General features: G+C 33.8%; 1 protein-coding gene and 1 non-coding gene across 9 annotated transcripts; both read right to left on the bottom strand.

Moving 5' to 3' along the window:
• Nucleotides 1–1036: 1036 nt before the first annotated feature.
• LOC105791380 (uncharacterized) lies at nucleotides 1037–4139 on the bottom strand. Of its 4 annotated transcripts, XM_052634656.1 has the most exons (5): nucleotides 3799–4139; nucleotides 3201–3356; nucleotides 2553–2624; nucleotides 1580–2077; nucleotides 1037–1281 (listed from the first exon to the last, which is right to left on the bottom strand). In XM_052634656.1, the coding sequence occupies exons 1-5, from the start codon at nucleotides 3928–3930 to the stop codon at nucleotides 1270–1272; spliced, it is 870 nt and encodes a 289-aa protein (XP_052490616.1). In that variant the 5' UTR covers nucleotides 3931–4139; the 3' UTR covers nucleotides 1037–1269. The 4 variants fall into 4 exon arrangements, with proteins under 4 accessions (XP_052490616.1, XP_052490615.1, XP_012474888.1 ...); XM_052634655.1 differs by having other exon boundaries at nucleotides 1037–2077; nucleotides 3799–4138; XM_012619434.2 differs by having other exon boundaries at nucleotides 1037–2077; nucleotides 3204–3356; nucleotides 3799–4137.
• Nucleotides 4140–10219: 6080 nt separating this feature from the next.
• LOC105791377 (uncharacterized) lies at nucleotides 10220–15459 on the bottom strand. 5 transcript variants are annotated; one of them, XR_008198844.1, is made up of 10 exons: nucleotides 15336–15459; nucleotides 14826–15060; nucleotides 14509–14592; nucleotides 14379–14421; nucleotides 14002–14274; nucleotides 13878–13921; nucleotides 13578–13637; nucleotides 13342–13461; nucleotides 12723–12956; nucleotides 10220–10459 (listed from the first exon to the last, which is right to left on the bottom strand). It is a non-coding gene; the product is annotated as an uncharacterized LOC105791377 (transcript). The 5 variants fall into 5 exon arrangements; XR_008198843.1 differs by having other exon boundaries at nucleotides 14002–14063; XR_008198841.1 differs by lacking the exon at nucleotides 14379–14421 and adding an exon at nucleotides 10863–11066 and having other exon boundaries at nucleotides 14002–14063.
• Nucleotides 15460–22592: the final 7133 nt, after the last annotated feature.

The raw sequence follows: 22592 nt of genomic DNA, 5'->3' as shown, positions 1-22592 counted from the left end.
ACGAGTAAAATCTTGGTTTGCGTTAGAATTGTAACTAGCTTATGGTAGGAAATCCTGCGTGAAACTACAAAATGGTTGGTGCAGCTCCAAGTACAAAACCGTGCTACTGGCAAGATGTAAGAGAGTTGAGTAATAAAAAATTATCACAAGAGCAGAAGTACTGCTCGCTTGGCATCGTACTCCTATTCTACTCTGACCATTTCAACAAAGATGGATAATAGTTGGAAGGATTCACATATTCTTCCAGCCATTTTTACAAGTCTTGAGAGGTAGGCATATCAGCGAAGCTTGGTCCAGCATCTTAGGCGATTGACATTGACTAGCATATCTTCCTTCAAATAACATTTATTTCTCTGCAAGGCTTTACAGTTCCACCTGCAAGTTCTTCGGGCCTTACGAGAAGAAGCATCACTAGCTCCTTTGCTCTCGTGTCACTAAATATAACATGCTTGTTTGGTGCAACCTCTGTGATTTTGTCAACTGCCCTACCGTGCACTTAAGAAATGGATCAATGTCACTCCAGTTGTTCCATTAATATTGAATATATTTGAGAGGAACTTCTCCTGAATCTAGGACTCATTTGATGCACTGCATGCATCCTCTGTAATTGGTCTTTATGGCTTTTTGTGCGGATGATGATTACTGACAATGGGAAGGATCAAATTTTGAATGAAATGCAAACCGAAAAATTAAAACCTTATCAAAAGCATTTTATAATTAATTAAAAAAAAAGAGAGAGACAATGTTGGGGCCTGAAACTGGAATCACCGTCCAGATATTGATAAATGGAAGGTACACGCGCATGTATCTACTTCTCTATTATTTCCAAGGCGAAAATACATGCATTCCCTGTACCTAAAGTGCTTTTTTTTTTTTTTTTAAATTTAATCTTTTACTTAAAGAGGAGACCCTTTTTGTTTTTATTGGACATAATTAAAGATTTAAGACCTTTTTGTTAAAATATCATCTGATTGATGGTTTAGTAGCCTTGGCCTACACAAAAATAGAATGAATTTCCAAACACCCTAGCAACAAATGGAAAAGCAAGAATTATTATCTACCATAAAGAAAGAGTCCTCATCTAACAATTCAAATTTGCAGTTTTACAGTTCCAAGATTGAAGGCTGCCTTTGGCCAAAATGGACATGCAATCTTCATTCCGTTCGGTTGCTTTTAATGTCCCTGGTATAGTGGACAAACAGAAACAGTGGAGCAGTTCTGTGGAGCCATGTTGGATCAACTGAATCGCATTCGTGTTGCTTGTACCATTCAGTTGGAGACCTGTAAATTCCTAGGCATTCATTCAATCAAGAATATACTGTAACAAGCATACCCCAGAAAATTGGCCTGACGCATATGCTTCACTAGCACTGGATCAGCCAAAGCTAACATGAGAAGACAAGATTGATTATCTCATTAAATCCAAGAACACAAAGCCATTCCAGAGGCTGTGCAGAAGCATAGATGGCAATAGATTCCTCGACCGTGCAAAAACAACACCCATCACCATTCCTAGGAAAATAAGCGGCAACATTCTCTGTACATTAAAATGTGCCAGAGCAAAGGCAACTGAACTTACCAGTATTGCACTCCATACAGGCATGTATCTGGTCAAGGAAGGGAGAAGGAAACCTCGAAAAACTATCTCCTCCCACACAGGAGCACAAATCGAAACAACTATCGCATATAGTGCCATGGCTACTGGATCTCTTGCTAAAATTGACTGTTCAACACTTGAAAGGGTTACAGGTGTAGAAGGCATAAGGGGCAACAAGGTCAGATTGAACTGAGATAATTGGTTGACGAAAGGGAACATGAGGCATCCTAGAGCAACATCAAAGAGCCACTTCCCTCTCAAGCTAAATTTAAACCAATCTGATGGAAGGGGATGAAAGTGAGACAGACACCGATGTAGTATTGCAATCCCAGCAAGGCCTTCAGTTACATCAGTCACAAGGCTGAACAAGGCTTGTCCTTTGAATGTTAGAGATTCCTTGCTGAAGCCTGCCATGTGAGCTGCAAAAGGAATCATCCAAGACCCAATGAACCAAAATGCAGCTACCCAAAGAAGCATAACCTGCGTAACCACAAAAAATATTATCATGCAACTGATTGACACATTTATACTTCATCCAAGTTTCAATGAGACTGGCATACAACAACCTTTCATTCCTTCAGTCCCCTCATTTATTACAGTTCCTAGTCTTATTAATTAACATCTAGCTTCAGATATGATGATTTTAATCTATTATAAAAAATTGTTCCACTTATTTACTGAAATTCATTTTCAATACTTATCTCATGGACAGAAAAAAAAACTGTCAAGTGCCAGCTATGAAACAATAAACAAAGATTTGTTCATGCTATCTAGCAGAAAATATTGAAACTACAACCAGTGACAAATTAGGAAGAATGTAAGACAGTCTCAACTTTCTTAGCTGCTTCTTTCTGTCTAATTAACAGACAAATCATGCTTAACATCTACAAAAGCTAAGAAGGCAGTTGCAGATGCCAAATGTATTTCTACAGAGTACCAAGTAAAACAAACTAACCTGCAGAATAGTCTCTGCTGTCCATGGTACAGTCCACCCGCTACCAACAGCCCTCGAGACAGCATCAGCAGCCTGCACTATAACCAGATAATTTCATCATTTTTCCCTATATTGTTGAAAAAGAGAGAACAAAAATGTAAAGAAATTAGCAAACATGTTTACACATTTGACAAACTCTGCACTTCAAAGCTCAAACTTTTTATCCCTTGAATCTATTTCTACCCCTTTGATCTAGAACCACCTAGTCTGTATTGTGCTAAGAGTCAGATGGTATTTAGTAAAATAAGCCATATAACATTTTCTCAACAATTGAAGTGCTCAAACTTTTTATCCCTTGAATCTATTTCTACCCCTTTGATCTAGAACCACCTAGTCTGTATTGTGCTAAGAGTCAGATGGTATTTAGTAAAATATGCCATATAACATTTTCTCAACAATTGCCAGTAAGTTCACCTATGACAAACGAGCAACACCTTGATTCTCCCATAAATTCTATCTCAGACTGAAGTTTGGTTAATAAATCCATCGTCCAGTCTCAGCAGGCTCGTTGCTATAGAGTCAGTGATCAACCAAAGAGTAGTAGTGGGCATACAGATTAAACTGAAGGTAGGCCATTGCATTGAATTTAACCACATTAAAGGAACACACCACCTCTTTAAGAGTAGATTTCCAATCTCTTCTGTGAGCACTTGACTTATATAACTCAGTTTGCACTAATTCTTCAGGCAGAAAATGTTCAATGTATTCAGGTTTTGGATTCTCTGGGGAAAACCCCTCATGCCTAAAGCATGAAATTTTCCATTTCTGCAATTTAAAAACAAAACCATTAACCATAAATGACTATGAACCAATATTATAGTTAACATAACTGGAATAAGGAGATATTCAATTGAACGACCAAAAAAGGAAAACCCAACATGTTAACAAAAGCTACTTTCTGGTTTAAATGGCCTGATCAAGTTTCCAGATACATAGTTTACTCTTTCTTCCTCCATTTTCTCGGCAACCAAGCAGAACCAAACTAACTACAATTCAGCTCAGGGTCAAAAACCAATATTAAAAAAATATCCATGTAGGTAAAAGTTTAACTAACCAACACAGGCGTAGAGAGATTAAAATTTCCAATTTTGTTTTAATTAAAATTTCCTCCATTTTCTCGGCAGCTCACTTTTCAGCTTCAGATTGTCAGAGGTAAAGTTTAACATAAAAATGAAAACAGCAAAAATGCATGAGCATTTGTACTTACGCTCTTGGTGAGCCTGGGATTGTGTTCAAAGATCCGGGATAAAGAAAAGGTAGGGGGGCGGTTGGGAACCCGAAATTTGGAGAGAGAAGGTGCAAGAATAGGGCGGTGAGAGAGAGAGTGGGAGCTCAACATGAGGCCCTAATTTCAACAACTTCTGTCAGCTTGCATTAAAAGGCATAACTGCAAATGACAGCTTTTTTTGTGAATTTGGGTCTCTGTGTTAAGGGTGGCGGAAGCTAGTTTCCAGTTTCCTTGGTGATTTATTTTTGGGTGGTGGACAGGATTTTACGGGGTTGTTTCCAATGGAGGAATTCATATTTCTGTGAATAATAATAGTTCCGGGAAATGGGATTCTTCTTTTTCCTAAAATTAATAAATTTTCATTTGGTGGTCCCTTTCATGTTACCTTTTGATTTTCCCCCAAAATAAGTTAAAAAATTTCATTAGGTTTAAAATCTCGATGCAATTGCAATTTTGTCCAATTCCCCCAATTGATTGAGAGATGCTATTTCAATTTAGGATTAGAATATACAGTTTGTTGTCAATAAAAAAAGGAAAATACAGTATGTCTAATGAGAAGAGAGAAGAGAGAAGAGAGAAGAGATTGGTGTTCAAAAGAAAATCGCAAGTAGACTTAGATCTTTAAAAATTAATAGTGAACCAATACGATGCTACTTTTTGAAACTATTATTAATTCCTACTCTTAGTCTTAGGTTGGTGATTTGCAAATTTTTTTTTTAAAGAAAAGATAAGTTATATCAAATTAATTGCATAAAAGCACTACTCTCTTTATCCTTTTGTAAAAATTTTAATTTTTTCCTAGAGACCTCATCAAAAACCTGTAGACTTAATTTCCACATCAAACTAAGTTTACCTAGTCGATCCGCAACCAAGTTTTGTTCTATTGGCACGTGTTTGATCCTCCATTGCCCTTCAACTCTTATAACACGTTGGGCCCTTCTAAGCACAGTAATACCTAAATCCTCCAATCCAAAATTAGTCAAGGCTTGAATTACCTCAAGATTATCAATCTAAATTATGGTCTGTCTGTACCCTTTATTTAGTAAAATAAGGATCCCATCTAGGGTACCCCATACTTCAGCCTCAAACGGAGAAAAATTACCCAAGTAACAATTGAATCCTAGAATCCAATTTTTAAACTGATATCGTACCACGCCTCCTGTAGCAGCATTGCCCGTATCTCCAACTACAACACCATCAGTGAGTAAATGGACCCACGTACAATTGGTATTAGTAATGTAACCTGAGCTGGGGGTATTGTTTTTGCACCTACTAAGATGTAGTTCGAATTGACGAGCCTAGCTAATAGAGACTTTTACCACTTCAATTACCGACCAAGAAACATTCTGAAAGATGATTCCTATTCTTCCAGATGCACCAAGCAATTAATCCAAAGAAACACGACCATGTGACCCTACTATTCTGCAATCTCAAATGACAACAAAGGTTAGAAGAAAGCAAAACCTGAAAAGTGTTAGAAAAGAACCTTTGTTGGAGTTGATTTGGAAGCACATGCATCCACACATCCTTCACTGCCGAATAATCTAAGAGTACATGCACCATATCCTCGAAATCATGCCCGCACACAGTGCAAGAGCTACTATGGCCAATCCTCTATCTTTTGCGCTCCGAATTAGTAATGAGTCTTTGTTTAAAAGCTAACCAAAGGACAAAGATATCCCTCATATTTCCAAATAATCTTTCAAAAATCCTCTCTAGAGTTCCAAGTTCCTTCTTTTAAAGACAAGAAAACGCTACATACTAAAAAGGCGTCTTATGCTAAACAAGTCCATATCACCCTGTCCGAGCCCGAATCAGGATGAGGAGGAGGGATACTAAAAATCCTGTTAATCACTTCTTCAGGTAACTATATGAAAAATAGATACAAGTTCCAGCTTCCATCAGAGTTGACCAAATCCCTTACAAAGCAATCCAAACCAAGGTTAGCAAAAGATGGAATTTGTGAAAGTAAAAGACCAATACCTGGGATCCAATAATCATTTCAACAATGGATGCTTGTGCCGTCACCAATGGATCAAGCTAAGTTCTCACGAAGCAAAGACCATATATTAGAGAGTGACCGCCATAAGCGCGAACATTGGCTCCTAGTAATAAACTATGGAAGTTGCTCTTTCCAACCATATTTCAAACAGATGACACAAACCTATACAACATTATTCTTGTAGACTAATTTGAAATCGATCTTTATGAGAAATGACATATTTTGATCATTCAAGTGACAAAAACCTAGCCTACCTTGAGACCGTGGCTAACATATTGAATCCCAACCTACTAATGACATTTTTGGATGACCATCAACGCAGCCCCAAATAAACTACATAACCAATCTCTCGATTTTTGCATAAACTCCTTTTGGTATCAGCATAAATTGCATAAAGTAATTCGAAATGGATAAAAGAACTGATTGGGCCAAAGTTATTCTTTCCGCTATGGATAACTTCCTCGCATCCCAATTTTTCAATTTACGCCTCACCTTTTCAACAAAAAAGCTTATAGTACTGTTAGTTACCCTATCATGAAGGAGAGGGACACCTAAATAGGTACTAAGGTTCTGAACTTCCTGAAAGCTTAACATTTGGGTAATTCGATTATGAGTATCATCTTCAATTCCTTTATAAAAGTAAATACTACTTTTTCGAGTATTGATTTTGTGCCCCCAAAACTCGCAAAAGTGGTTCAAAATGTTCTACAATAAATAAACTTGATTAAGCTCTACTTTACAAAAGATAACCAAGTCATTTGTAAAAAACAAATGAGAAATTGCATAGCCCACTTTTGAAAGATGAATTGGTCTCTATCTGCTGATATCAATTTCTGAACGAATATTATGACCAAGCCATTCCATGCATAACACAAAGAGGTATGACGATAGTAGACATCCCTGTCGGATCCCTCTTATCGACTTAAACTTCTGGGTAGGAACTCTATTCCAAAGAATCTGGATAGAAGAAGAAGATATTGCCGACATGATCACTTTTCGAAGAAATTTAGGTATCCTAGTAGCTTTCAAAGAAGCGCCAATAAATTCCCAACTGACTCTATCATAAGCCTTTTCCAAATCCAATTTAATTGCCATCTAATTTTTCCCATTCTATTTGCATCGTATAGAATATATGACTTCCTGCGCTAAAATAATGTTATCAGAGATATTTCGACCAGTTATGAATCTAGCTTGCTCTTAATAAATAAATTTAGGGAAAACCAATTTAAACCGATTTGCAATCACTTTCGTTACCAATTTATACAGGACAGAACACAGACTAATAGGACGAAACTGACTAAACTTCTTAGGGTAATCCTTTTTGGGGATTAAAACAATCAGAGTATTATTCAACTCCGATTCAATAGGATTCCCAGAAAAAAACCCCTTCACCCACTTGCAAACATCATTACCAAGGGTATCCCATTGACTTTGAAAAAAATGTACATGGTAGCCATCACTTTCTGGAGCTTTTAGCGGAGTCATGTCAAATAATGCCTATTGATCTCTTCATTTGTGACTAACTTTTCCAAGAAAGCAATATCCGAAGGATTAAGACGTGGAAATATATTGTTTGGAAGGTCTCACATGACCTGCGAAACTTCTCCATATAATTTCTCAAAGAAACCCACTGCCTCTGTTTGTAGAATTTTCTAATCAAAGCACCACTCTCCATTATCGAGACGTAAGGCCATGATACGGTTAAACTTCCTTCTCTGAATTGTACAACTATGGAGGAATTTAGTATTTTGATCCCTTAGTTGAAGCCAGTTGTACTGTGCCTTTTGTCTCAAAAGCAACTCTTCATGGTTAAACACATTTTCCAACTCATCACGAATCTTCAATTCTTGTTGAACTAAATGATTGGAATCATAATGATCTAAAGCCTTTTGGATGTTATAAAGCGACCTCATGAGATGTCATTTACGGGTTGAAAGGAGCCCTTCCTTTGCCCGACTCCCATTACTACTATCAGCAGCAGGTTCTTATTGGTTCACCAAGCCCTTCTTTGGTTGGTCTCAAAAGGAGCGAGCCTTATTTTCCATTGGTCCACCGAGGCCCAAACTGGTTTTTCTCCCCTTAGATTATTAAAGAATCCCCCGTCCAAATGAGAAATCGTTGTGGCCTTTTTGTTTGACAAGTTAGACCCAACAGTTGGTCCAATATCACATTTAGAAATATTTATCTGGCCTGCAATATTTCTAAAGCCCAACTCATTAAATTGGCTTTTATTCCTTGACCCATTATCCAACCAACCATTGGTCTGGTGAGAAGCCTCCCTTTTTTGTTGATTTCCACTAGGGGTTCCCTTCCCTTTATTACGCCGAATATCTGTCAACCCATTCACATCTCCAGAAATTAATTATGGATTCAAATCCCGATCAGTCAGGGACCTAAAACGGGAACCTTCCATATGCTTTTCCTGAATTTCAACATTCTTCTGCGCAATATCCCTAAACTTCCACCTTGGTTTCCTTTCTACATGCATCCAAGGCCCATAATTCTTGCCCTTCTCTTCCGGTCTATCCACGACCATACTGTGATTTTTCGGTAGCAATTCAGGCGGTGCTGGTTTCTTTTTCGCGTTCAGTTCAGAATTTCTAAAGGTACAACTCTCCTTCACATGGCCATACCTTCCATAGTGGAAGCAAACCATCAGTAGTAATTCGTATTCCACTCTTTGTGTTTTGCCATTGATTAAGATTTGGGACACCAATGGCCTCTCTAAATTAACATAAACAACCATCTAGGCAAAACGACCTATTGCCTTACTGTCTGTGTTCATATCTAAGTTGGCTACCTTTCCAACCATTCCCCCTATCTCGACCAGAATTTTATGCTTTATACAAATACCCTGGTAAACGAGGGAGTCTGATCCATGCCATTACCATATTCGGATATGCCTGTGATGGGTTAAAGGCCATCGTCCATGGTTGTACTGTTAAGTATTGGCTAAAAATGATCTAAGAGCCTTCAAAAAGAACGTTCTCGTAGCCTAGCTTGTTTTGAAATTTAACCAGAAAATAGCCATTTTCAATATCCATCATGTGAAATGGTGACGAGGGTTTCAACAGGCTATGAACTTTATTCTGCAAAATTGAAAAACCAATATTATGACCTAAAAGTTTTAAAATCACTGTATTATCCATACCTATGATGAGAATTTGGTGGACCTTATCTGAAAAATTAATAGATGGAACTCCATTTACAAAGGACTTCTGTATGTCCCCTTCTAGAATATTAAAATCTTCTTTTTCCTCTAAGCCATTGCTAACAATCTTGGATGAGTGACCTACAAGCTCGTCTCTCTAAGAGATTGTTTGTTGTAGACATGTCGATCAACATATTACTATCCGTATTATCATCTTTATCTCTGAATCAAACCTTTTTAAGGATTAATCCTTTCACAGAAGAATCCACAATACCAGCGCTTTCACAGAGAAGACATTTTTTACACTATTCTCTTGTGATTTGCTAATTTAAATTCTATGATGTCAAAAATAATAAGGGGAGCGCCTATTAATATTATAGAGGATACACATTTTTCGATTTAAAGATTTAGGGCATTGGAGTAATAATAATTCAAAATATTATGTAACTGTGTAATTGAATTGATGTCACAAATTAATTATACATCAATTTGGTTAAGAAAATTATAAATAATAAGTTAAATAAGTCATATTTAAAATATCAACTATTAATGTAACTTCTTTTCCTCTGTGTATTTTAATTATTTGTATTATTTTTTGTGTAACCATTACAATGTGAAAATCATATTATTGTATAACAATAGTCTCTAATTATAATATGGATAACGGGTTGATGTCATTTGTTTTTAGAGTATAATAAGATAATAGTTAAATAATGAAAAATGACACTTGACATCATCTTAAACTTGCTTGTGAAATTTCTTTTACTCCATTTAAGATGTACAGAATAATTACCTTTATAATACACTACACCAAAACAGGTTTTTAGCGGCGTTTTTTTGCCTTTAGTGGCGCTTTCACAAGCGCCACAGAAAACGCCGCTGTTGACAACGTCGCTAACTTTTGCGGCGTTTTTAGAAACAAACGTCGCTAAAGGTCATGACTTTTAGCGGCGCTTTTAAAAAACGCCGCAAAAGGCCAGGACCTTTAGTGGCGCTTTTCTTACAAACGCCGCTAAAGGTCAGGACCTTTAGCGACGCTTTTATTACAAACGCCGCTAAAAGATCATGACCTTTTGCGGCGCTTCTGCCAAAAATGCCACTAATGACCTTTGGCGACGCTTTTTCACAAATGCCGCTAAAAACATGACTTTAAAAAAATTTAATTAAATAATATTTATTTTTGAAATTTCTATTAAAATTTTAACTTAAAGCTAAATATAAAAATTAATGAATTTAAATTAAGAAAATTAAAACAAGATACATTCTATATTAGAATTACATAAGAAAATTGTTTACATTCTATATTAGAATTACATAAGTTTTGTGACCGCATTTAGTATAGTTCCTTAATCTTAAAGATATTTCAAAATACAACAATTTCGCAAAAAAGGGTACAATATTTAATATAAGTGCAACAACAAGCACATTATTTATCATAAACTTCTCCAGGCTCTATACATCCTCCAAGCTGGAAATCCATCTCAATTCTGAAATATTAAACGTCAAAACTGGTCATCAGCATGCAAACAACATGGCTGTATAACTTCAACAATAAGTTATGCTGTCATCAAACTATGCCTCAAATCAAAGATATAGGTTACCAATCCACATAGAGAAATGCATGTATCTCATTCTGCCAAATACATTAGACAATTTGTGGAGAGGAGAAACCAAAAAACAATCATAAATTGTAAGAACAGATTATGCTTGGACTATATGCTTCTATGCCACCTTAACTAGAAACTATTTCACAGGATTGATTGCCAACTCAAGCATACACTTAGACATCAAGTTTTCAACCAAAAAAATTGGAGCCAAGAGAATAGGAACAATAACAAATCACGCAACTCATCGAGACAACAGAAGCAATATATAAGTTTACACACTGACCGAGTTCTGTTCCAATGGAAGGACTTCGAGAAATAAATCAAGAATGTCGCTATTTTCAGAATCATTTACAAATCGTGAAAGTGCCCGGACTGCAAGCATACGAATTAACGGAACCTTGTCCACCACCCGAAATTTCATTAACTCTATCACCTCATCCCATAGTTCATCGCTCACTTCTGAGTCATCGGGCAACTGTAATATTATCTGTTTATATATATAATTCCTAAAATTCAAAACGCTAAAAAAGATTTAAAAATCAAAACGCTCACTTCTGACCAATTTTCTTGGCAAAATAAACGATCATTTATCAAAAAATTTTAACATCATGCACTCGCAAGTCAAACTTTTTTATTCATATATGCCGACTAAATTTTAATTCAATTGATGTTAGTATAATTGTCAATCTGTGACTAAATTTTAACATCATGCACTCGCAAGTCCCATTACATCTACCATAAACATAAAACAGTAAAAGGAAGAAACAAAATATTCTTTTCTTATCCTGATAAATCATAAACAAAAGTTACCAGAAATGTACATTCAAAGTCCAAATAAGCAAAAGGAAACTAATGCAGACCATAGCATACCAAAACTTTATTTTTCCAATTTATCAAAACATTGCCTTATTTTCTAAAAAAAACTTTGTTGCTGGGTCGTAACTAAGGCGGGAAATGAAAGGCTGACATTACATGACTCAAGCTCAATGCAAAATTGTAATTTTGAATTTTATTTTTAAATTCTAATTTTAAATCAAAATAAAAGTTAAAATTTCTCAAGTTTACTTCATTAAACTCATAGCTAATTGTAATTAGCTGAAGTTCAATTCCCAATCTCAAATTCGACTTTTTAATACTTAATTTTAATTTAAATTAAAATTTTTTAAATAATAAAATTATAAATATAAACAAAAAGTAGCTCAATCATATTCATAATTTCCCAAACCATGTATTAAAATACTTAAATATAACTCACATAATATATTTAAAATAATACAAAAATTGAAGCAACTTAATCCAAACCGTCCGATGTCCACATGTATTCCATCTATTGAATTGAGAGCAAAATTTTTATGATAAAAACCAAACAATATCTTAATCATTAGGTCGGAGTTCACTTCTTGCTAATAAGAATAAAACAGTTTTATGACTATCCATTTACCTTTTAGAGAATATTTATTATAAAAGAATAAATTACTGCAGAAACTCTAATTTCAAAAGAAAAGAAAAAACCAAACAATTCTATAAGATGTAGTAACATAACTTGCTACTCTTGAACACTCCAACATCGACTTCAATGTCATGACATGCAACATTGCACACAAAAAGATGAATTAAACATCAAAAGATAAGCTTTCATACATGATTATTAAGTTGAACAAAAAGTATGTGTGACATGGGTGTCCCATAAGTATATTTATTTAAAAAACAAGAAACAAAGTCATAAAACTTCACCACTTGCCAAACAAATATTTGTGAATAAAGCCAGTAACTTAAGATATGAAATAAGAAATTAAGTGCAACAACTAAAACCAAGAAATACTTGCTTACAAACATCAATCAATGGATGAAAACTTGAAAAAGCCAAAATAAGAAACATCGACCCTGAATCCATCAATGATTAAAAGGAACACAGACTGGCGATGGACATGCATATATGCATATAAGCAAGCATAGAAATTGAAGCAAATGAAAAATAACATCCACATTTACAGGCAAATCAAGAATAACTTATTACTTTTAAGGCATCAAAACTGGACAGTTCACATTTTCTTCATATTTGCACATGCATCCTTTTCTTTGTTATTATTATTTCCATGAGCAACGTACTACTTAAGCATTAGGATAACACAGAATTACATACCATGGCCAAGAAGATGAGCCAGATAATCTTCTGGTTTCCGCAGATACGCTTGCAAAAGACAAGGCAGTGCCCACCTTAATTCAAGGATATGGACATCCTTAACTGCCTCTAACCTGTAAAGTTTACCAGCTCTCCAGACAGGACCTTCCACCTTAAACTCTGGCTTTCCTTGAGAACCTTGTCTGACGTTAGAAAATAATTCAACAACCCAGTGCTAAAGTACATCCAAAGACTCTGCACCATCAAGAAGTATTATCATGATTATGCTATTAAAGATGTAAACAAATAATTTAGATAACAATTACACCATAATTTTCTTCCAACTGACATATGTACAATAAGCACTGAAATTCCTTCAAAAAATTAGAATAAAATGCTTAAGTATGTTTAAGCTTTTCATGGAAAAGTTATAAACTTAAAAAAATTAGTTAAAAAATCAGCTGTCTAAACAAGGTAAAATGGATATGAAAAATAAAACAAAATTTTGGACAGAAATGGAGGAAAAAAGAGGCAGTGAAAATAAATGCCATCCAAGTTAAAAGCACTGTTGCCCTCAGAGACTAGAAAGAGAGAGTAAACAATGGCCACAAATCTAGAGAATCACAACAAAGTAACTTACCACCACCAATTACCACTAACTTCATCAGTCTGCCATGGTAATAATCATTATACAGTTCTAGTATTTGTTTGCATAGATCAATCCCTTTTTCAATAGCATCAACCAGGCTCTTCTTGTTTCCTTCCATTTAAGACAAGGAAAATTCCCATTTTCATGCCAGTAGACATAAATGAGTTAAAAGTGAACAAATATCAATTGGATGCAGAAACTAGTAGTTAATGGAATAAGCAGATTACCATGTCAACATTGAATCGTTCAATCCCAGCCAGAATTTGTGGTGCTAGAAACAGATCTGCCTGCAAACAAAGTCAACAGACCATATTTATGTATTATTCAGAACATTTCAAAATAAATAGTTTCAGATATTTCTTATTCTATAGTACATTAGGAGTGAACTTCTAAAAGGGTTTCATAACAAGCAACAGTAGATGATATTAGCTAAGTCAAACAGAACTTAGATCTATGGCTAACTCATTAATTCATCTAAAATCCAAAGGCATATATAGTTCAGGGGCAGAATGGCATCTAGATGATACCTGATTTACATTTTCTTAATCACATATTGCTGCAGGAAGCACCCCTTCAAAAAAAATAAAAATAAAATAAAATCAAACCACATTAATTCAAAGGCGTGTATAAACAGGAGAGAATGAAACCAACCATAGAAACTTCATCTCCAGTCATATATTTTCCAGCATGATCTTTTAACAGCTTCTCAAGCGCTGAAACAAAGAAGCTTAATCAAATCGATATGCTAGATCTATTAGAGGAAACAATAATCCTGATGGCATTTAATCTTAGTAAAAGAGTAAAAGTAGAAAACTATGAGACCCAAGAATAACTTGAAAATTGTAGAACAAAACAAAAAGAAAACGCCATATCATCTTCCATGCCATACACTTTGGCTCTTCTCCAGAAATACGTTAACCAAGCCTATAACAGTTACAATTTATAAGCACAAGAGGAGGAGAATAACTCAATACAAATTGTAGAAATCAAGTTAGGTTCTATAAATAGTGGTAATAAAGAGCATTTACATGAGGGTCTGAATTGACTTGCAGGAAAGTAGCTTTCCATTGTCTGCAACCAATGACAAATGCAGAATGCTCCAGTTTTGCAGGATAATCCAATCTATAAGAGAAGCAAAGAATTGTTAAGAACACTTACAGCTGTTTCTGACACCACGTCTGCAGAATGCTCCAGTTTTGCAGGATAATTCAAGTCTTCGTTAATCGGGATATAATTTGCAATCTGAGTATTCAAGAAGACAATATGTTCAGTGTTGGGATGTGTGGTATTAACTCAGACAGGCACATTCAGAAAGCACAATATAGTTTCTCCCAACATGGTAAACATGAAGTGCAACTGTATGCAATTTTATTTTTAAATCTCAAAAGATTGACAACTAAAATAATTTGTTCTTTCAAAAACAGAGAATAAAGTCACAAACATATGCATGAAAGCACACATAAGCAATAACAAACCTCATCACGGATATATGTTCGAGCACGAAAAGTCAAGCGTTCATGAATGTCTGCCAAAATTCTTTCTAATGATGGGCGTAACCCTGCCAATGACTCACTCTTTCTACTGAGCTGTTCTTCCAAGACTTCAACTTTGAGGATATCAACCATTTCACAAAGAAAATCAACATTTGCTTATACAACGTTAACCAAGTCGCCTATGCCTGCCTAATGCCTGTACAACAGCATCCTCAACCTGAAAGCAGTATTGAGCGTGAAATTAAAAAAGAAAAAAGAAAAACGAAGTGGTACTCCAAAAAGTGCAGATGAAACACATAAGTAATAATAAAATAGAAATTCATATAAATACAGAATGGAGGGAAAGAAGTATTACTGCTACTAAAATTTTTAGAAGTTAATGCGCAAGGCATAAACCATCATAGAGGTGGCACACAAATTTATAAAAAGGGATGTAGAACATCCAGGAAAAGTATACCAAATTAATATTTAATTTTGCTTAAAAAAATCAACCTTCAAAGATGCTAATTCCCTAAGGCCCATTTCAACTGAAAGCATACTCTCAATATTTCCTTCTCCAGTCAGATCATTAAGATCCCGAACAATTTTACTCCGGTCTAAATGTCCACCACCTGTAACAGTTCTAAAATTTAATAGGTCAAAATAATATATATTAAAAAGAAAGAGGGATTAAACGGGATGTAGTCAGAAAATGAACTAGCCTTTATCCCAGGCCTCCTCTTTAGCCTTTTGTCCAGCTGAGACAACAACTTCAAATGGAAGAGGAGCCAATGCCGACCAGTATTCATGCTTTGACACTGCTATATCTGCACATATGCCTGGAAAATCCAGTAGCAATTGCAGAAAAAGCAAATCCTATCAGGTTAATAAACAATAAAATGCAAACTCCATCACCAAGGGAACAAAATAAAAAGGCTAAGCATTACTGGGGAATCGATTTCTGGGGAATCGATTTAGGGAGATTTCTGGGGATGGGGGGAATCAAAAAAAGAAGGGGGGAAAAAGAATATTTCATTTGAAATATTGGGATAAAAAAATATGAGAAACAGTTAAACTATGAGCTCTTCTGAGATGTATGCAAAAAGAGGGAGAGAGGGGAAGATGGTGATGAAGACGGTGGTGGAAGAGAGAAACACTCAGGTGTTTTGAGGATACCAATTTTAGGGGGGGAAATTTAGGGGTTTCAGGGGGAAATTTTGGGATAAAAACGCGTAAAAATTTTGGGAAATTTTTTATAAATTGATTTATTTTTTGCGGCGTTTTTTATGAAAACGCCATTATTAGTTACCTTTAGCGGCTTGTTATAAAGTCATAAATTTTTTCATTTTGAACAAAACGACGCCGTTTGCTATTCTAAATTTTTTATTTTTTATAAATTGATTTATTTTTTGTATGCGTTTTATAGAAAACGCCGTTATTAATTACCTTTAGCGCTTCTTGTAAAGCCGCAAAATTTTTTCATTTTGAACCAAACGGCGCTGCTTTTGCTATTCTAAAATTTTTATTTTTTATAAATTGATTTATTTTTTGCTGCTTTTTAGAAAACGCCGCTATTGAGTTACCTTTAGCGCTTCTTATAAAGCCATAAAATTTTTTCATTTTGAACAAAATGACACCGTTTTGCTATTCTAAATTTTTTTTATTTTTTTATAAATTGATTTATTTTTTGTGGCATTTTTATAGAAAACGCCGCTATTGCTTACCTTTAGCGGCGCTTCTTATAAAGTGCCGCAAAATTTTTTCATTTTGAACAAAACGACGCCGTTTTGCTATTCTAAATTTTTTATTTTTTATAAATTGATTTATTTTTTTATGCGTTTTATAGAAAACGCTATTGCTTACCTTTAGCGGCGCTTCTTATAAAGCGCCATAAAATTTTTTCATTTTGAACAAAAGCAGCGCCATTTTGATATTCTAGAAATTTTTATTTTTTTATAAATTGATTTATTTTTTTTGCGTTTTTATAGAAAACGCCGCTATTGCTTACCTTTAACGGCGCTTCTTATAAAGCGCCGCAAAATTTTTTCATTTTGAACAAAACGACGCCATTTTGCTATTATAAATTTTTTTTATTTTTTTTATAAGTTGATTTATTTTTTGCGGTGTTTTTTACAAAAATGCCGCTATTTCATTTTGAACAAAATGACACCGTTTTGCTATGCTAAATTTTTTTTTTATTTTTTATAAATTGATTTTTTATAAAATAAAATAAAAAGTACTCTCAAAATAAACATTGTATATTTTAATAAGAAAACAAATGATAAAATGGTTGTAATTAATTATTAAGTTAGAATGATCTAAATTAAATAATTACCTATATATCCATATCATTTTTATTTCATTTTTATTTTGTATTTTTTTCTTATAATTTGGTCCTCTCCAAAATAAATAATTATACATAAATATCCATATCAATCTAATACTTTTTAACTTATTTATTAATTCTATTTAAACTAATTTAAATATATCAAATGGTTTAGATTACATTTTTTAAATATAAAAGCATTAATTAATTGTATCAAAATTTTATCATTTAACAAATCTCAAGTAAACCTTAACCTTAAACCCTCTAAATTAACCATTCAATACATATAAAATCTATCTATTATATATCTCTTAAATAATTTAAACTATACTCATAATTTCAATATATTTGATTTTTTTATTATTATTATTATTATTATTATTATTATTATTATCTATTTTACAATTATATAAGAAGATATTTAAAATATAAATTAAAAAAATAATTAATCTAAACTCAAAACCTTAACTCGACCCCTGAATCCCTAAACCTTAAATCCCTAACTCTTAACCCCTAACATCTAACCCCTAAACCACTAACCCCTAAACCTTAAATCTCAACCCTTAAACCATAATCCCTAATTATAACCCCTAAATCCATACTCCCTAAACCTTAAAATATGAACTCCTAAATCGGCTTTAAATCTTAAATTAATCATATACCCTAAACTAAAAACCTTAAACAAATTTATTATTATCTCTTTTACAATTATATAAGAACATATTTAAAATATAAATTAAAAAATAATTAATCTAAACCCAAAACTCTAACTCGACCCCTGAATCCCTAACTTTTAATCCATAAACCCTAACCCTCTAACCCCTAAACCTTAAATCCCAACCCTAATCCATAATCCCTAAACCCATACTCCCTAAACCTTAAAATATGAACTCCTAAACCGCCTTAAATCTTAAATAAATCATATACCCTAAACCAAAAACCCTAAACAATTTTATTATTATCTCTTTTACAATTATTTTAAATAATAATATTTTAAATTTTCCATGTGTTTTATTTCAAATTATTTCTCGTGTCATAATTTTTTCGAAGATTTTAAATATTCAATTAGAAATAAATTGAATTTTATTTAATATGAATAAACCAATTAAGATAAAATATTTTTAGCGGCGCTTTTCAAAAAACGCCGCTAAATCCCCGAAAGCTCAGAAAACGGTGTCGTTGGGCTTAGGTTTTTTTTTGCGGCGCTTTTCCAAAAACTCCGCTAAAGCCCTGGGTATTAGCGGCGCTTTACCAAAAACGCCGCTAAATCCCTGAAAGCTCAGAAAACGGCATTGTTGGGCTTAGGTTTTTTTGCGGCGCTTTATCAAAAACGCCGCTAAAGCCTTAGGCATTAGCGGCGCTTCCTTAAAAACGCCGCTAAATCCCCGAAAGCTTAAAAAAGGGCGTCGTTGGGCTTAGGTTTTTTTGCGGCGCTTTCCCAAAAATGCCGCTAAAACCCTGAGCATTAGCGGCGCTTTCTTAAAAACGCTGCTAAATCCCCGAAAGCTCAGAAAATGGCATCGTTGGGCTTAGGTTTTTTTGCGGCGCTTCCCAAAAACGCCGCTAAAGCCCTGATCATTAGCGACGCTTTCTTATAAACTCCTCTAAATCCTCGAAAGCTCGAGAAACGACGTCGTTGGGCTTAGGTTTTTTGCGGCGCTTTCTCAAAAACGCCGCTAATGCTTATTTTTAGTGGCGTTTTCCGTAATGTGCCGCTAATGATCGATCATTAGCGGCGTTTTTTTATCCAAACGCCGCTAAAAACGCTGCTAAAAGCCTGTTTTGGTGTAGTGATATTATATTTTCCTAATAGCACTCCAACATTATAGTTAATAATACCATCATAAATTTGTAAAAAGTAATATTAAATTATTATTATTTAAATGTAAAATAATAATATTAACCCCCTTTAAATTTTAAAGGATTTTTTCAATATATACACTTCTTTCACAATTATAATACCATATTTACTCTTTAACACAAATATATTGTTGAAGTTTTTAAAATTTTACTTACTAAAATAAGTATTAACTAAAAACAACTTATTTCTTATTTTCTTTTTAAAATTTTAAGTAAAACTTTAACTTTTACAAAAATTGCAATTAAAAAGAATTAAAAAACTTTGGTGAAAATAAATTTTTTGAATCCATTGTGTTAAAGACATTCAACTCATATTTACATGAAAATAAATTGTAAATACATTTAAATTGTTTCGAATTTTTAAAATGATTATGAAAATGTTTTAAATTACTTATTATTTGACAAAACACATTAGTGAACAAATATAAATATAAATAAATATTTATATTTATGAAAAAAACCATATTTAAATAAAACAAATTAAGTAAATATTTATATTTAAAATATCATATAGAAAAACCAATTAAATAAATAAGATTATGAAAATAAAAAATCGAATAAGAGAATCAAGTTTTACTAGATGTTGAGGCCTGTTTTACAGTTTCCTTAAGTCAGATTCGGCCGCTCCTATGGTACTTGGAGAAACGTTGGTCGACTGTCTCCCAGGATACAACAACAAGATGATTGAAGCAGTAACACCTCTGTAGTGATCAACAAACAAACCTTGCCTTCTTCTATCACAGAAACGTATGAAAATATAGAGAGAAAAAGAGAAGAATTTTCGAGAGCAAAATAAATTCAATGTGTGTGTCTACAAATTCTATAGAATTTTTTAGGCTTTTATAGGCATTCAATATGGTGGAATTTTGGAAATTTCCATGAATAAAGATGAAAATCTACATTAAATGAGCCTTTAAATCAATTTGAATAAAATAAAATCAAATTGATTGGAACCAAATCAAATCAAATCAAGATATATGTCCTTTTAAAACAGATTCTGTATAATATTTGTTGAGAAAAATAAATTTATTCTTGGGCTTAAAATATCTGTAGGCCCTTCTTAAGCCCAACCAGTCCGAACATTTTGAGTCACCCACGTCGTGCGAATGCACCCCAACCTTGATGGGTTTGGATTTGCACCCCTTGCGCGCGAGGCAGGGTTTCAAACTTAGTCATTCAATAATCTTTCAAGTGGGTCCCATATATATACATATCTCACACTTGGTATTAACCAATGTGGGATCTAAGCTTTTCTTTTCCTCAACAAATTTTCATAAGTAGCTAACTTTGAACATCAATTTCTCATTCATCACTCAACTGTTTTGAGCATATGATATACCGTTGTAAAGGTCTCATGGAATAGAATATAAAACTATAATTTTATGATTCAACTCTCTACTTTTACTAATAAAAAATATGCTTCAAAGTTTTCAAAAATTTACACTTTTTCCAACATTTATAAGGTTAATAAATCAAACTAACTTGTGCATTGCATAGGTAAAAAACTAGTATATCTAATATATATATTAAAGTAATATAAAGACATAATTGACAAATAATCTTTGTTGTCATAGTTAAATAAATCTACTTTAATATAAAATTTTCAAAATTTCATATTTCTTTATATAAAAATATCTTAAATGAGTATCAATATTAAATTTAGCAAGGAAATTATTTTAAACTTAATTAATATCCAAAATGCAATAAAGCTTCATTTAGTTTTTAAAAATTAATCCATTATAATAGCTATATTAATATTTTCATATAATTTAAAATTAAGTATAATGTATGACAGTGTAATTTTCAAAAATAATATGCAAATAATAATTAATTTATGTTTTAAAAGTATTCAAATAGAATTATAAAAAATAATCCTAGAATATTATTGAAATATACTATATACCTTTCAAATTACCTTTTGAGTAAAAAATACCATAATAAAAAATTCTAAAATAAAAGAATAAGATATAATAATGTAATAATCAAAATTTAAATAATATTACCATATTAATTTTGAGTCCAATTGGTAGTATTATGTTTTGTTTGTGGATGTTCATACTCGATTTTCTTGGTTTTATCTCATTCAAAAGAAATCTCAAGCTATTTTCTTAGTTTGTTATTAAGAAATCAGAGTATATTATTTTATTGTGTTTGTTTGTAAGATTCTTTCATGGTATCAGAGCTATTTTTTGGGTTATTTTCTGTTGTGCTCAATGACTATAGTTCATCTCGAAACCTCCACGAATGAAGGTGTATCTCACTAGAATTCAGCTTGTGTCAACAGATCATCGTCTCCATGTTTTTCTGATGGAGATGGTACTTACCGAGTTGTGCATTCTTTCCCTGGCATGACACGATCAAGCTTTAATAGGACACATTTGTCCAATGGCAGTAGCAAGTTATGCACATCATCGATGGATATGAGCTCACTGACTATGTCACTGGAACCTTCACTGTTTCTCCTCAGTTTGTGCTGGATCAAGAAGGGAAGTTAATTTCTTAACCTGATTTCACCTCTTATTGTCAACAAGACAAACTCTTGGCTTCTTGGCTCTTATCAACTATCAGTAGCGATGTGTTGTTATGTTTTACAGGTGCGAACACCACTCACGCCGTTTGGAGTAAGGCATGCTTCCTGTTTGTCACTACTTCTAGTGCCAAGGTTTCTTGGCTCAAGCATACCTTGCATTCTCTAAAGAAAGGTCATCTTTAGGTGAAGGAATATCTAACTAAAATCAAAGGTATTTGTGATTTGCTCAATGCCTCTGTCCATACTGTCTCCGATGATAAACAGATAGATATTATTCTTGCTGGCCTTTCGGTGGAATTTGAGTCTGTTCTAACTGTGTCTCATTTGCGTCTGAGCTATTTTGTTTGGATTGACTTGTCAACATGCTTTTTGAGTGTGAAACTAGACAGAAATAGTTCACCTCCGAGGTTTCTATTCAGATGAATTTGGTTCAACAACCTCCTGCTCAGTTCACGTTGTCTTCTACTAAACAAAATGTCGCCGTGGCTGATTCTCGTACGACTAGTTTTTCACATCGTGGTGGTCTTGGTTCTTACTATAGTCGCGGTTGGAGTAGTTGTGGCCATCCGCAGTGTCAATTGTGTGGCTGGATAGGGCATGTTGCCCAACGATGCTACTATCGATTTGATAGGTCGTTTAAAGGTTTTTCGGTGGCAGATAGGGTTTCGATGGGAGGCTATAACCCTATTTCAAAATTTTTCTCTTTTTATGTTGGGTCACAACCACGATTGGGTTTCTCTGGCCCACCAGTTTTTCTAACTAGCCCGATGTTTTAGTCCAAACCCCTGGTCCAAGCAAATTAAGTCTCCTTCTAACCAGCATATGGGCCAGTATCATACGGACCTGCATTCTCTGGTCCTCTTGATGGAGCACGTTGTGTAGGCCTGCCCCTGCTTAGCTCCTATGGCTCATTTTTAGTTCCCCCTCTTAGGTTGTCCCTTACTTCCTCTGGCCTAACAATTTTAGTCTCATTTGCTTCTATTGAGACTACTACTTGGTATCTCGATTCTAGTGCTGCAAACCATGTTTACCATAAATAGTTTGGTTACTTTTG

Source organism: Gossypium raimondii, chromosome 8 (genome assembly GCF_025698545.1).
Source record: "Gossypium raimondii isolate GPD5lz chromosome 8, ASM2569854v1, whole genome shotgun sequence".
Taxonomy (NCBI): domain Eukaryota; kingdom Viridiplantae; phylum Streptophyta; class Magnoliopsida; order Malvales; family Malvaceae; genus Gossypium; species Gossypium raimondii.
Note: the sequence above shows the minus strand (reverse complement) of the source record. Positions and strands in the feature narration are given on the sequence as shown.